Genomic DNA, 16,077 nt, shown 5'->3' on the forward strand with positions numbered 1-16,077 from the left:
GGGCCGCGCCCGCCGCACCCCGCGCACGTGCGGGCCCGGCGCCTCCGGCGGGTCTTCCCCAGGCCAGCACCGACAGCACCGACAGCACCGACAGCCCGGGGCCGGCCGGCCCGCCCGGCTCCACGGGTACGACCCAGGGAGAGCCCCCCCAAACCCCGGGGAAGCCGCCGGCCGCCTGCGTCCTTCCCAGAGGTCGCCGGGATGACACCGCGCCGGCCGAGCCGGGAGCGGCGTGTGCCGGCCCCGTGGAGCCCGGCACGGGGGCACGGGCGGAGCGGGGCTGCCCCGCACGGAGCCCCGGCCGCCCCTGCGGCAGAAGGGAGCGGGGCACGGTTCGGGACGGAACGGAGCCACTGCCCTGCCGTGGGCACGGACACTCTCTCATAGTGCAGGCTGCTCCAAGCCCCGTTGGTACCGAGCAGGTTCCATTTCTTGAAACTGCAGCCGTGGGGGGAAATGTTGGGAAAATCTTTAATTGTAGCAAATAATGGTTGATGATAGGTAAAAAACCCCAATAAAACCCAGCCAAAAAACTCCAACCAAAACAAAACAAAAATTCAAACCAAACAAACTTTCTTAAGAAAGGATGTTCTTTAATGTTTGATCTTTGTAACTTTGAAGCCTAATCAAAAAGAAGGGATATTTAATCCATTAAACAGATAGCAGCTAAGAAGCAAGCTGTAAGTGATGTCCATGTGTTAGAAAAACAGTTTAGGGCTTGACATGATTCAGTGATCTAAGACCTGGGGGAAGAGGTTAACATAGCTTGGGAGGAATACCACTAATAATGGGCACAAAGAGTGCAGAATTTATGGGCCACAAGGACATTTAGCATGACTCCCAAGATAAGGAATAACTAATAAAACTAACACAGTCATTGTGTTGAAATCAGCTCCAAATGGGTAAAACGTAATTCTGGCCAGTGAGGGGTGGGGTGTCCATGGCCATCAACCCACAGACCACTGATGCTATAAATCAACTGACCCAAAAGAAGAGAACAACTAATCAGCATGGGAAGTGGAGAACCATTAACCAATACAGAATACTAATTAATAAGGGAACATGTAGCCAATGAACACTAATTCCTTTGTTTGTTAAAATGTATAAATTGTTAAAAGTTTTGATAATTGCCATATACATGGTAGGTGGAACAATCCCCCATGTACCCAGTGCTGAATAATGTCAACTTTCTAAGTGAATAAATTGATTGAAGAATTTATTTCCTGTTTCTCTGTGTCACTGTCCAATCTAGCCTTGAATGGTTCCAAGAATGGGGCAGCCACAGCTTCTCTGGGCAACCTGTGCCAGGCCCTCCCCACCCTCACAAGGAAGAATCTTCCCAATATCCCATCTAACCCTGGCCTCTGGCAGCGGGAAGCCATTCCCCCTTGCCCCCACACTCCAGATCCTGATAATGATCCCTCCATCTATCTACCTGCGGGCCCCTGTAAGAATTGGGGTGTCACTCTGAGGACTCCCCAGAGCTCTGGAAGAGTTCTGGGGGAGTGAGGTAGGAGCCAGTCCTGGGATGGAGACAGAGATGCTTCTGGTTTGTGGCTAGAGGTCCTGCATTCTGGGGTAGGACAGTACCACCCTCTGCAGATTTCAGTCTCTTTATTAAGAAAAAGGCATATTACAACAGCTTCTAAAGTATAGCTCCATACTCTAGTCTCTTGGGTGTTAACACATTTTGAAAAGCACTTGGTTAAAAAGCAAAGTCAACATGAATATCATCCTGGCAAATAATGGTGACATGTAGCAAAATGAACATTCAAATAAAGCAGAGCAGTGTCAAACCTTTGGCATCTGTCCCTCTGCGGCGGCACTCCCCAGCACGAGGCACAGGCGTTTATTGTTCTCACTGAGCTTTGTCAAGTCAGCCAAGGACAATATTTTTCCTCCAACAAAACCACAGCTGCTCTGGGACCAGGGAAGCTGAGACCAGAAGTGCTGCTCCCCCATCCCTCTGCCAGAGCCCTCCCAGGGGTCTCAGCACGGCTCTGGCCAGGCAGAGGTGATGTCCCCACCCCAGTGGGTGACAGTGACTTTGAAACATATAGACAGTGCTCGTCCCTGCAGGGCTCAGGGGGCTGCAGCTCAGTGCTGTACCCACAGCCCCTGGGCAGAAAGGGTCTGCTGCTTCAGACATGCAAAGATTTGGGGCATTCCCAGGGCCTGATAGTCTAATTTCTGTGATAATTGCAACAACAGGAAAGGGGAGCTTTCTTGGAAGCTGCAAGATGACTAAAATCTATTGGGAAGAGCCAGCAGGCATAACCACACCCTGGCCAGGGAGGACGAGGCACCGTCTGGGTGTGGGTTGGGTGCACCTCTCACACACCAGCAGCTTCACTCCCCTGAATTCCTGCCTGAAGGTGTGAGGAGAGGGAGGGTGAGATGAAGGAATCAGATGTGGTGGCAGTTCCAAGTGTCACCCTCCATGTCCTGCCCAGAGGCACCATCCCTTCATGGGGCTGGGACAGCAGTGTCCCTGCAGGGCCAGAGCTGGCAAGGAGGACACAGAAGCAGAAACGGATCCCTGGGGAGCAAAGGGCAGCTCTGACGGTGAGGGGACACAGTGCTTTGATCCTTGTGCTTTAACAGGCCGTGGTGTCTGCTGGCTCCTCCACAGCTGCTGTGCTCATCGATCCTGAGCTCCTCCTGCTCACCCAGCCCAGCACTCCAGCACTGCTGATCTTATCTACAGATCTTGGATGCCTGCATGAGGCAACCCAGAGGCGTAAGGGAGTTCTCTCCCATCCTGTTGCACTCCCTGTAGGACTTGGCAGCCAGGTGCTGACAGTGCAAGAGGGTGACAAGAACGGGTGTGCACCAAGGAGTCACCACAGCTAGACTGGCTCATCAGGGCTGCTGGGACGTGAGGGCTGGTGTTCTAGGAAAAAGGAAGGATGGTGTGGCTTCCTTGGGGCAGCAGGAGCTAGTTCACCTAACCCCCAAAAATTTAAGTCCCTTGTGCTGCTGATTTACCTTCCTAGTGTGGAGAGCTTGGGGAGAACTTGGGAAAAGCAGAGCAATCCCTTCACACTGCTGGCTCCAGCTGCTTCAGGCTGGATGAAGTTTCTAGCTGTGTCACTGCTACCTCTCCTGCGCAGCCAGGAAAGAGCCACCCTCAGTCCCTCCAGAGCACCCATCAGCTGAGCCATGAACCTGCCTTTGCTTGCAATTCACAGAAAGCTTCCCCCTGGGAAGCAGCAGGGCCTGGCCCCTGTTCAGACTGTCTCAGCACAAAGCCATGCAGCAGTGGGAAGGTTGGGAACCTAGTGGGGATGGGAAGGACATGGCTGGGAGCGCTTAAATTAGCCCCAGCAAACACATTCAGAAAATATGGCTTTTTAGTTAACGGGGTCAAGAAGGAAAACGCCCCATTGCCAGGACTGTCTCTGCCACAGTGAGTGCAGTGGGTGCATCTTCCCTCCATCCACTTCTCACCTCACACCTGCTGCAAGGTGCATTTGAGACATCACTTTCTTAGATAGCATTAGGAAAAAAAATAATAATAATAATAATAGGAAAAGAGATATTAGCAAACCAAACACATGACATCCATAAGCCTCTGCAGAGCTACAGAGTGAAAGGAGGTGCAGAGGAGAGGAGCCCGGCTGTTAGTCTGTAGACAGACTCTCAGCACGTGGTGGTTTACACACACAAGACGTTGTTTAACAACCGAACGTTATTGCTATGCTTCCATTTCCAGTCTAATCATTAAGCTTTACAAGTCAACATCAAACACTGCCTGTTCCATCCTGAGCACGTTGGTGCTGGCGGTTGCACTCCTGTCTGTGCTGTCAGGTAGGAGCTGTGTGTGCCCTTTGGATTCCCGAGGAGCGCAGAGCACGGACTAAACGCACCCACAGATCCCTGTTACACCTTTCGGGCTAAGGGCTAGCTTACAGTGCAAGAGGGGAGCCTATGACAGCTTCCCACTCCAGGAGGGGAGGGCAGGCCCTGCCTGGGCCCCAGTGGCTCTCAGGCTCCCAGAGGCTCCAGCAGCTCTCTCAGTAAAAAATAGGAATACTGTCTTTTTGATTTTTTTTATCATTTTGATCTCTTTGATCATTTTATATAAATACAAAGATTAAAATAGTTTATCTCAACATTATTTCTATTACAATCATACAGTGTTTTCCCTTCAAAACAAGTGCATGTATGTGTGTGTATATATATATATATATATATATGTAATTGTATATATAGTATCTCTAGAGCTTCCCTCCCCCCCCAGAAAAGCAGCAGTGACTGAAGCAGGTACAGCACGCAGGAGCTGATCCTTCCTGCTCCAAGGCAAATGTGCCCAAGGAAAAGTGCAGGGCTCACCCTGACGACTCATTTCCAAGCACATTACATTGGCATGAAGGGGGGAACTGGGGTGCTCACTCTCCATCCCTCTGGGAACCCCCTTGGCTGCAAGAGGCTCTGCCTGCTCAGCCCGGGGCTCCAGACCTGCCCGGCTGCCTGCCTGCACCAGGAGCACCTGGGGTGGGACAGGCATGGGGGACTGGGAATGAGATCAACTCATTGAGCAAGCTGCTAATTACTGGTGGAGAGGAAAGGGCCCTGAAGCTCAGACAGAGTTGCTTCATTTACATACTAGGCACTACGGATGATGATTGCTAGGAAGGTATTTACATAGGAGAAGGATCATACTTCTCCCTCCACTTTTCAATGCTCAGGTCAGTCATAAACACCATGATCTCATGAAGGAGTTTGTAATAAAAATGCAACATACCGTGTCTATCAGGATTGTCTGGGAAGGATGGGAAACAGCTGTGCACACCACAGCTGCAGCAACAGCCAAGCACACAGGGACAGGCATTGCCTCTTTCATCCTAACAGAGCAGAGACAAATCCGCAAGCAGAACCTCTCAGAACCTGAGAGAAACAGCGATTTCCAGAGGTCGGTTGCACCTCCAGGGCATGACACTCCTGGAACTGTGATGCTGGAGCCCTGGGGCTGCTCGTGGACAACACTGGACAAACCTCCCATTGCTGCCCCCGTGGGTGGGTGACAGCAGGGCCCAGCACACCCAGCTCCCCCTGGAGCTGGGGCTTGGCAGAGCCTGACTGGATCACTGTGCCGAGGGAAACAGGCAGGAAGCATTCTGCTGGGGAGCTCAGGACTTTTCTCCCTCATGCACTGTTCCCAGTGGTCAGAGCCCAGCCAGGCATTACCAGAGCCCCCTGTGCTGCCCTGCACCTGCCGAACCTCCACAGACAAGCTGGGCATGTGGAGCTCTGCAGCCACAGCTGTGAGCACCCTGTTGGGGCTCCCTGCAGCCTCCCACGGCTGCCACAGTCTGTGAGGACAGCTGGGGGCTCAAGGGGGCCCTGCACTTCTGAGGCAGCAGCTCCAGATACCTCAGGGACTGCAAAAATTTCCCACTAGAGCTTTTGTGCCACAGGAGCTGCACACCTTGGCTTGGCTTCAAGCCAGGCTGCTGCAGCAGCACTGTGAGGGGGACCCTGCCCACCGTGGCTTTGCTGGGCTCTTTCCCAAACCCAGGGGTGTGTTAGGGACCACGGGAGCAGCTGGGGAGTCCCAACCCGCAGGGGTGCCCTGGGAGAGCAAGAGGGGTCTTGCCCTCTAAAGCCTGACGAGTAACATAACAGCCAAAGGAAAGGTACAAAAAGCAGCTAATTTCTGCCCCACTAGTGCAGCTCATATGCTTTGGGGCTCTTTTACCAAAGAGCTGGCTTGGCAACTGCTGCTGTGAATCTCATAAAGCATTTTAATACAGTATATAAATATTGAACTACAAAAATAGACAGCTCTGACTGCACGGGCACATTGAGGGTGGGTACGAGCTAGCCAAGTCTCCCTAGTCTATGAGGGTGATGTCTTTCAAGAGGTTTCAAACTGAATTGGAAGAAAATCAGGTCTGACCTCACCCTGCAGCTCCCTCCTGCCCACGCCAGCCGCGGAGGCAGTGAGGGTCCTGCGGGAGGCTGCTGCCCACCAGCCGGGCAGGCGCTGGCTGCAGGCAGGGGCTGAGTCCCCGCTGGGCCAGCCAGGCTGGCAGCCCACATGCCAGGGTGAAACCTGCCCTTTGGCTTGCCCTGAGCAGCACAGGTCCGGCAGCACCAGAGCAGAAAGACCTTTGCCCTGCCTGGCCGCCAGAGCCTTCCCCTCCTAATGGTGTTTCACAACACCCAGGGAGGGGATTGTAAAGCTGACAGTTTGGTTGGAAATGGGGCAAGGCAGCTCTGTATGGCCGCTGTGCTGGCAAGGATGGGAGGCAATGGGGGAGGACTGGGGGCTGCTCAGCCCTCAGCAGCAAACCCAGGCCTGACTGTGGATCTGACTGAGAACCAAAATGCTGGTGCCAAGGAGAGCCCTGTGCAGGGGGCACAGGATGCAGCCCTGCTCCAGCAGCACACGGAGCCCGGCTGCAGCGGCAGAGGAGCCAGGGGGCGTCCAGCAGGACTGCCAATCTCGGCTCTTGTCCAGCTGACTTGTCCAAGTCCTGCATGCAAACGTGATGAGGAAGAAATCCACGTTGGAGACAGCCAAACTGCTGCACAGGGGAGTGTGGGATAGGGCCTGGCCAGCACAGCAGCACTGTTCTTGTGGAAGGGGGTCCCTCCGTCACCCACAGGATCGACCTCGTTCAGCTGCCTGCATTCTGGAGAACCTTCCTGGTGATGTCCTGGGCCCTCTCCAGTGCCTGGTGCCGGTGATGGTCCGGGTTGGAGGCCAGGCTGAGCTCATCCCACGGTGCCAAGTCTTGTGTGGCACAGCCTGGTGCTGCTGCATGCCACCTCCCAGCACCCGGGCCAGGGAAAGCAACCCGGCGCCCACTCTGAGGGCAGCAGCAGGAGGAAGATCTCACTTCAAAATGAGATCTATCTCTCTTTCTTTCCTTGCAAGCTCCGGACAGGCGCTCAGACATGTCCCCGTCACAGCGCGGGCGCTGGATGCTCCCCTGTCCCGCAGCATTGTCGATAACGTCCCCGGCCCAGCTATTTCGGGCAGAGGAATCCTCCCTGGCTGCCGGTGGGTGGGAGGTGCGTGCAGGGCTCCGCTTTCGGCTGCCCCTTCCCCTCCATAGGGCACGGGGGAAAGAGTCGGCCGGCGCCCGCCCGCTGCCACCGGGCTCAGGCCTTTCCGGCCGGTCGGCCCACGCCGTCCCCTCGCCGCCTACTCCTGGGCCCGGGGGGCACCGTGGGCACCGGACCCCTGCCTCTTGCTGGGCTCGCCCTTGGCCGACCTGGCCCTGGCCGCCGGCTCCTGCGGGGGCTGCCGGGGGCCCCGCTGGCCCCGGGAGGCCGCGGCGGCGCCGGCCGTGGCGCGGGCCGGGCCGGGGGACTCTGGCGGCGGGCGCTGCGGGCCGTGCGGCCGCGGTGTGTACAGGAACAGCGCTGGGTCGGGCATGGCATCGTGCTCCTCCTGCGCGGGGTCCCTGCACCGGGCGCCGTCTCCGGGCGGGCGCCGGGCGGGCGCTCTGTGGCCGCGGCGCCGGGGCCGGGCCTCGGCCGGGGGCTGCTCGGGGGGCGGCCGCCCGCCTGCCCGGGGGCCCGGCAGCCGCTGGGCCGTGGCGTGCAGCTGCAGCGAGAGGTAGGCGGCCGCCTCCGTCTGCTTCTGCAGCTCGGTGTCGAGGATGGTGACGCGGTGGCTCCTGCGCTTCAGCTCCTCCAGGAACCGGCGCTCCTTGCTGCGGAGGCTGGAGCGCAGCGCAGCCACCAGCGTCTCCTTGTGCTGCAGCTCCTTGCGCAGCTCCAGGTTGTCCTTCTCCTTCTCCTGCAGCTGGGCCTCCATCGCCCGGCACTTCTCCTCCAGCTCGCGGTCCAGGACATCTGTGGGTGAAGGCACAGAGGGGTCAGGAGGGGGAGCTCGGCCTCACTGCTCCTGGCAGGGCCCCACACGCTCCCAACAGGGACGCGGCTGCTGACCGCTGCATGGTGCCAGCCTGTCCCAGCAGTGCCATTGAGACTGCTCGGGTGCTGTTGGGATCCAGTACTCCCTGTGAGCTGCCCGGGTATGGGCTCACTGCCAGCACAGGCACAGGAACCCCGGCACAGGCCGCTGGCAGGGCGCCGTGTATTAACACCCAAATGCGGGGTGAAAGCAAAAGGCAGTTTCGGTGGAGGATCTGGTTGCCATGGAACCTGCTGCCTCTACCTTGCTGCAGTTTTAAAATTTCCCTAGGTAAGTGGTTTTTCACCCTAAACGTGACTTTGAATGTGTGCAGGGGGAGTGCACGAGCTGGGACAGAAAAGGAAGTGGTGCAGTGAAACCACCAGCCCAACTTTGGAGGGACTTTTGGCCTCAAGCCCCAGGACTCCAAAGCCTGGTTAGTCAGGATGGAGATGCTAATCCAGGATTACAGAGGAGTTGGGCTGTGCTCAGCAGAGAAGGAGCCTCCATCCCGGGAGGGGGGAGCGGGTTCTGGGGAATGCTGTCCTGGGCATGATGGCCAGGCAGCTTGGGGAATTCAGAGCTTGGGGTTGTGGGGCCAAGCCCAGTGGGCAGCCCTGACCCCAGTCTGGCTGCCTGCTCCAGCACCAGCCCTTGACAGGGTGCAGGCTGGCACCTGCCCGTGCTCCCTGGCCTGCCCAGGCCTGCTCCCGTCCTCTGCAGTAATCTGCTTTTTATGATGTGATTGGCAGCCACTTACAGCCTCAGCTCCTCAGTGTTTCTGCAGCTTTATAATGAGGTCTTAGGGAGGCAGTTTCAGGCAGTAATTATTGCATGAATGGCATTAGAAGAGCAATCATTTGATGGCATCGTAAATGAGGTGCTGCCCCATAAACGTGGCAAAGTGATTGTGCAGCTCTAATAGGCTGAAGGATGGGCAGGTACCTGGAGGAGACTGGCTGCATTGTGGCTGGTGACACCTCGATGGCACCTCGTGGGCTGGGCAAGAGGCCCTCTGCCAGCAAAGCCCATGGGTGCAGAGAAGGGACCCCTGGCTCCATGGGAGGGGCTGGGAGTTTGGAATTCTCATGGAGCCAGCCATGGCACTGTGTGAGGGTGCCAAGGGCGGGGACCCCACTGGCCCCGGTGAGAGCAACCCACACCCACACAGGGACCGGCTGCCCTGGCACTGAGGACAGAGCACAGGCTGGGCCTTGGTGCCAGCGGCCGTGCCCGGGCAGTGCCAGGGAGGAGTTTCAGAGCGAGATGAGCTCACAGAGCTCACAGAGCAGCCTCTGCTGGCCGCAGGGCTCCCGGACATCACCAGCATTCATTGGGCTGCCAGCAGGCTGTGCACGCTGCCTTCCCAGTCCCACCCTCAGCCCCCCTGCCCCGGCAGGCAGGGTCCACGTCCCCTCCCTGCAGCCCTGATGGGTCCCCTCTGGCCGCACCCACACCTGCTCCCCCTTCTCTTGTGCCCAAAGCTGTGCTCTTACCTTGCTGGCGGGCCTCCATCTCTTTCATTTCCAGGTCGTGGGTGAGCTCTGGAAGAGAAATTCAACAGGACTGAGGAGGAACATCCCGTCCATTCTGTGTTCCCCATGTCTTCCTCTTCCCTTTGAGGCACTGGACATCACTGTGACTGCAGTGCTATCTCTGCCCAGCCCACATGGGAGTGTGGCCACCTTGGAGCAGCAGCCACAGGCTAAGCTAAAAATAGGCAATTCTGGCAAATTAAGCAGCCTCATGGCCAAGACATTGTCTGCAGGAGGTTCTGCTCCTCTGACAATGTCTTTCCTTTTTCTACGAGAGCCGCTGAACCGTTTTTAGTGCTTTAAACCAGGACAAAGAGCAGAGCAATGGATTGCAAATAGACCAAAGTGTAAGCTGTCACCCAAAGCATTTCATAATTTACTGCTCCAGGCTGATCGCTGCCTCTGCACGTGACGCAAGCAGGGTCGGCCTTGTCCCAGCACAGTGTGCCTGCAGAAGGATGCTGCCCTGCTCCAGGGCAACGTGGAGCTTCCAAATCCCTTCCAAATCTCAAAAGCTGCAGCACCTACCTACCTGCTCAGCCCCAACATGCTGCCTCCTCTCTGCTGCTCTTTGCTTGCCTGCTGTCTAGCCCCAGGCTACAGCACCAGGTCACAAGGGGAAGCTCAGGACCTTCTGGAGTTCACTTTACCCTGCACTCTTACAAACAGTCCCTTTTGAATTAATTAGCACAGCCCTCCCCACCACTAACAGCCCTGAGCAGAGGAAGAGAGTGGCAACAGTGGCACTCAGCTGTTTGGAGGCTATTTTTCCCCCTGAAAATGAGTTAAAATGGTTAATCTTTGCCCTACATTTTTCTTTTAATCTGCTTTTGTGTTGACTCTAATCCTCATCACTGCCGTCCTTCTGAAACAGAATGCTTGGCTCAGGCTGCTCTGCCCGTCTGTCTTGGAAAACAAATCTAGTGAGAAGGCAGAAGTACCTGAGAATGTAATGCAGTTTCTGGAAAGCATTCAGCACTCTCAACTGCCCCGGTGGGAATCAATGGCCATTGTGCTATTTTTCTGAAGCTAAAATAATAGGTTTGGAGTCTCAGATATATTTCAAATGAAAGCAAGAGCAGTTGCGTATTTCCAAAGACATCATCCTGCTGAGCAAGTGCAGGGATGATGCACAGCCTGGGGTCCCAGTTTCTGTGCTGGAGCCAGGGAGCTGGTACTGATCTGCTTCAGTACCGTCCTCATGACTCCTGAGGGGCAGCTGAGAACCACCTCTGTGGCAGGGAGAGCCTTTCCCACAGGGAAAGGCTCAGAGAGATCAGGGGGATAGTGAAAATGTCGGAAACAACAGTGCCAGGGCAGCAGGCAAGGCTCCACAGGGCCATGGTGGGGAAAAATTGACTTATAGACTCTACTCCCCTCCTGCAAACGGCCCCCCAGATAATGACACTCACATGTCAGCAAAGTCTACTTAAAACTACCCAGGGGTTGCCCCCATCACTCCTGGCAGAATCAGCCTCACCCAGGAGGACAGGACCATGGTCACATACAGCTGTCCTTGGGTCATACTGGGAAGAGGAGATCACCCTTGCAGCGGGCTCTTTTCAGCCTGTGGGGACAGACTCCCCAAGTTTGATTTGGACAGGAGACCCCCACTGTTTTGCCTGCCTGAAGAAGCCATAGATGAAACCATTAAAACAATGAAACAGAACAGCAAAATTTCAGAAAGGACAGGGAAAAAGAGACAATTTTATCAGTGCAGACATTTCTTTGTTTCTCAGGAACCTGGGAGAATGAGAGCCTGGAAGACAAGGAGTAATTAGCTATGGCTGAATTATTGATGACAGCAGCAGCACAAGTTGGAATGAGTTTCAGTGGTGGCAGAAGGCTGGGCATCCGTCACTGCTGCAGGGGTGGCTAGAGGGGAGTGTGACACTGCCGCAGCAGAGTGGGGGAGAGCTGTGCACCCCAGAGCCACAGCCAGGCAGGGCCCTGAGCCTCAGCTGTAGCCTGGCGCTCGCCTTCTCTGCATCTTGCCGAGCACCTGTGTGAGCAGCCTGGCGTGCTTTCCTGCTTTCATGGAGCTTTCCTGCCCAAGGTGCTCCATGAGCAGTCAGCTCCCACACGCTGGGGCCACCCCATCGCTCACCTGAGCAGTGCTTCTGCAACCGGAGGATCTCCAGGTGCAGGTCATGGAGCAGCTCCATCTGCTCCTTCTTCAGGAAAGCGATGTGTCGCTGCACGCTCTGGATCTGGTGCTCCAGGGACACGGTCTCCATCGCAACCAAATTCACGGTCCAGGCCTGCAGGGAGTGGAGATGGCTGGTGATCAAACGTGCAGCAGTGTGCTGGGCTTGCAAGCCCCAGCCCGTTGTGAGGGGCAGAGCCTGTGGTGAAGGGTGGTGCCTTCTCTCCTCGACCCTCTCCATGGGTACTGTGGCTGTGGGCAAAGCAGCCCTGCTCAGCTGATCCCCAGGGAATGGCCTCAGCCCTCTCACCTTCCAGTGCCTCTGAGGCCGACTGCTGTCCTGCCTGCTCTGAGACTGCACAGGCAGAAAATCTTGCTGCATGAACCCTGGCATCATAGCATGCATGTCTGTTCTGAATCTGGCCCTAGGAAATATTTTATCACTAAGTAGGATGCATCTGGGACAGGATTTCTCCCCGTTGTCCCCAGGTGGGAGGTGCACCAGAGACGATTTTGGCTCTCACTTGACAAGCCCCACATTACACAGCAGCAACTGCAGCAAGCGATCCAGCACATGAAAAATACAATATGCCCTATCTAACCCAATCAGCACTGCATGGTTAGGAGAGTCATGTTGTCTTCCAGGAGGAGGAACATCTTCCCTGGTACTTTGCCTGGCAGCCGAGCTGGGCTAGAGGTCCATGCCCACATCATCAATGGCCTCGGCAAGGCAGCTGCAAAAGCTGCCCACCTGTGCTGCTGCACAGAGAGATAAAAATAACCCCTGAAAGAGCCCTTTATCCCAGGAATCTGTCCTTGCTCCCTACACACAGCTCAGAAGGAGGTCAGCTGCAGCAAATCAAGGTAACCTGGCAGTGCTGGGTGAGTGGCTGGACTCAATGACCTGAGAGGTCTTTCCAATCTAAATGATTTTGTGGGGAGATGCTGTGCCACAAACCTGTCCCTCAGTAGCTGCTTCCCACATCTGACTTGAGTTTTCTCTCTACAGAAACTGCAGAACCAAAGAAGCACTGTGGCTCACTGTTCCAGCCCCCCTGGAATGATCACATAGGGCATTTTGCAATTCCTGCAACCAGAATGTGTTTAAAATCAATGCCACAGTAAGTGGTCTTGGCAGTGCCCCAAGGTCAAAGCTTTGTTCCTGCCCAGGGCTCTGCAGATTTGTGACAACGTCTCCACGGGGGGGCAGGCTGGTTGGGAACAGCTGAGCACCCAGCTTGCTGATAAGGAAATGATCCCAAGTGCATTGTCCTGTAGTTGTACTTATGGAAGGTGTAAAATCCAGCTGTACCAGAGGGCTGGGGCTGGCCAGGCCATCCTCTTTGGAGGGCCATATGTCCTGGTGCCAGTGCAAGAGTTCTGGGAGTTACCTGGTGTCTACCAGAGACCAGAAATGCAAACCACACCACAGGTACATCTTCCTGCCAGCCCTGGCTGTGGTGGGCTGAACTTCTTGATAGGAGTTGTGGTACCTCATCTCAGGAAACATCAGAAAGTAGGTTGGCCAAAGCCCAGGGGACACGTACTGCTATTTTCAAGTACTCTGTTCTGTCTAGTGAAATGTCTTTAGTAGAAATGGCTGCAAATTTTCTTTTGAACTTTCCCTTCTCCCCTTAAGTAGAAAATGGCTCTTTTTTTGAACCAATGAAAATGTTTTCCTTTAAAAATAGTTGATAGATTTCAAGCCTCAAAGAAAGTCAAAGAAAAAAAAAAATCTGGAATTGAGATCTGTTTCTTGTCTCTGATTTGGAAGCAAAGAGCCTTCATAATTTTCCTGTGTATGCGGAAAAAGGAGCCTGTCACCAGAACTGAAACAGGAAATCCGTAGTGGGTTTGAATCAGCTTTACCTGTCCAACTTTTACAAGCTCTCAGCTTGTGGCAGGAACATCTGAAGTCCCACATGAAGGAGTGAGCACCATGTTCTGTTTAGCCATGAACCTCTCACCAGTACTAAGGGCATGGAGGGAGGCAGGAGTGGTACACAGAGGCAAGTAGGGCAGGAGCTGTCTTCATTGGAAATGAGGACAATGCTGGAAACAGCCGTGCTGTTGCCCAAGAGCACTGATGGGAAGAATTCTCCAGGGGTTCCAGGGACTCAAGGCTGCTGCTGTTCACCATTTGCAGCCCCATGGAAGGGCCATGTTGTCCCCTCTGCAGGTCACACAGCATTGCCTCACGGGCAATGCAAGAGCCAGAGCTGTTAAGGAAGATGCAATCTCATCCTGAGGCTTTGGGAGCATCAGTATTGGAGTGTCTCTGACTTCACTGGAGGGCTGTTAGATGAGCGTTTGTCACCAAGGTGGTGTCCACCTGTTACCCAAAGGGGTTCAGAACCAAACTCTCAACAGCTGGTATCCTCCCTTCATTGCTCCTGAAGGCAAGTGGGATGGCAGCAGCATCCTGAGCCTTTGGTTTGATGTGTGCCTTCTGTCATTTCACACAGTTTGATCCTTGGGCAGTGTTGGGAGTTAATAAGGATTAGCTGCAGCTGCTGGCTGATTTAACACGTACAGGGTCACCACAGCTCCCAGCTGGTAACACCAAAACTCCCTGTGCCGAGGGTTTCAGAACACCCACAGTGGTGATGACCAAAAGTCTGTGCAGTGAACCATGGCAGGGACTTTCACCCTGTGCCACAGACACGAGAGCCAAAGCATGGTGACCGGTGCTGTCCTTCCCACCAGCTGCTCCTGTCCCAGTTGGGTGAGTGTGGCTCCCAAAAGGATGGTTGTAGTGCAGCAAATAGGGACTTGGTTGGGTGCCCCCACTCTGATCCCTCCCTTGCTGCTGTAGCTGTTACTTCTCCTGTCCAGACTGGTTCTAAGACACCAAGACAACTGGTGGTGGAGGCTCTCACAGTAACCGTGTACTCAGTGATTTTGAAGAGTTACAATTGAGGTTACAAGCCTGGAAAAAAATGTTATTCATAATAAAAGCCAAGAGTAAGTGATAGTAGTCCTCTTTAGCTTGAAGGATGCTCTGTGCCCTGTGCTTCTGAGAGTTGTACATGTGCACACACAGCAGCAAAAGAGACAGCAGTCAGCTGAGCAGTGTGGTTTGCCCCTATTCAGAGGTGACACCTACAGCTGGAGCTGGCCCCTGCTCCCTGCAGAGCTCTGGCTAAACCGTTCTCTCCAGTTTTGGAGACTGGACATCCATGGGTCTTTGCTTCACCACCAAGAGTTTTCAGGAACAAGGTTCCCTTGCTGATCCTCCAAGATTTTGAAGACAGAACTGATGAGGTGGAACTGGGCTCAGTCCCCTCCAATTCCCCACATGGAGTGACCGTGGGCATGGTCTCAACTGCTGAGCCTTCCTGTGCTGCTGCCTCTAAACCACATTTTTTTCCACACTCCTTGTCCTTTCACTATGCATCCATGACTTTTGACACAAGCATATTGGGAGCCCTGATCTCAGCTGCTTCTTTCAAAGTGCTGGTGGAAAACCCCAGTGAGATTTACAACTTCATCAAATTTATAAAATTCTTATTTCACAAACCAAAATGACTGAAGGAGCCTCTTGGAGCAGCTACAATGACCAATTCAATTGCAAGTCTACAAAGAGCTGATTTCCTTTGCACAGGCAGGTTGATTGAGAATTTGCTTCCAGGACAAAACTCTGCTTAAGTCTGCTATTCAATGTAAATCAGAACCCCAAAACTTTGACCCAAGAAAAACCCTCAATCCCAATGATGCATCTGAAAGGGAGACACAGTATTGCATATCCACGTACCTCTCTACACACACCGTCACACCATGGTCTGGCCCTTATCTGTGTTATTATTATTCCTCATAAATGGCAAATTAGCTGGGAGTTGGAGGGCATGACGTTTGAGGGAACAGGTCGATAATTTGTTCTGCTGTGGCTGCCACCAACCCCTTCTCCATCACGTTAAAACATACGCAGGAATAAACATTGATATGCGCTAGAAATCCATAGTGCTTGGTATTTACAGCTCTAAGAATATAAACTGTAACAATGCCGCTAAGCCAGTGTATCTTTAAATGTAGGGAAATCAGGCAAGCAGGAAGCTCAGAAACTTGCAGAAGGTCACAGAGGCAGTGGCGATGCCAGGAATGAAAACCAGAGGTGAAATCCTGGCCTTGGAAAAGTCAGTGGGAAACCTTCCCTGATCTCAGCAGAAGCAGAATTACACTTGGAGTGCTGTTTGCTATTCATTATCTGTCAGTGTCTATTTACAGATAAAATCGATACAGATGATGATTATAAATTATTGTGTTTCTCACAATTCTTTAAGCACAACCGCCTGAGGAACAGCCCCAGTGAGGCTTGTCAGGGGGCTGTGGATGCTGAAGGCAAGGCCGTGCTCTCTCCTCCCGGCTCCGAGGAATTCGCTATGGATCCAGCTCTGCTCCGGGAGCTGAACCGGGCCATCACCGCCGCTCCGGGCCAGCCCTCCTCCCCGGCGGGGGAGCCCGCGGTGCAGCCCGCACGCCGGGGCTTGGCGGGGGCGCTGCCCGGTCCCGGCGCCGCGCTCCGC

The 16,077-nt window shown here is 54.5% G+C and overlaps 1 protein-coding gene across 1 annotated transcript; it reads right to left on the minus strand.

Moving 5' to 3' along the window:
* Nucleotides 1-576: 576 nt before the first annotated feature.
* CCDC92B (coiled-coil domain containing 92B) lies at nucleotides 577-15,893 on the minus strand. Its single transcript, XM_015647014.2, has 3 exons — nucleotides 11,516-15,893; nucleotides 9,370-9,417; nucleotides 577-7,812 (listed from the first exon to the last, which is right to left on the minus strand). Exons 1-3 carry the CDS (start codon nucleotides 11,958-11,960, stop codon nucleotides 7,157-7,159), a joined length of 1,149 nt encoding a protein of 382 aa, XP_015502500.1. The 5' UTR covers nucleotides 11,961-15,893; the 3' UTR covers nucleotides 577-7,156.
* Nucleotides 15,894-16,077: the final 184 nt, after the last annotated feature.

The sequence above is a fragment of the Parus major genome, chromosome 19, assembly GCF_001522545.3.
Source record: "Parus major isolate Abel chromosome 19, Parus_major1.1, whole genome shotgun sequence".
Lineage (NCBI taxonomy): Eukaryota > Metazoa > Chordata > Aves > Passeriformes > Paridae > Parus > Parus major.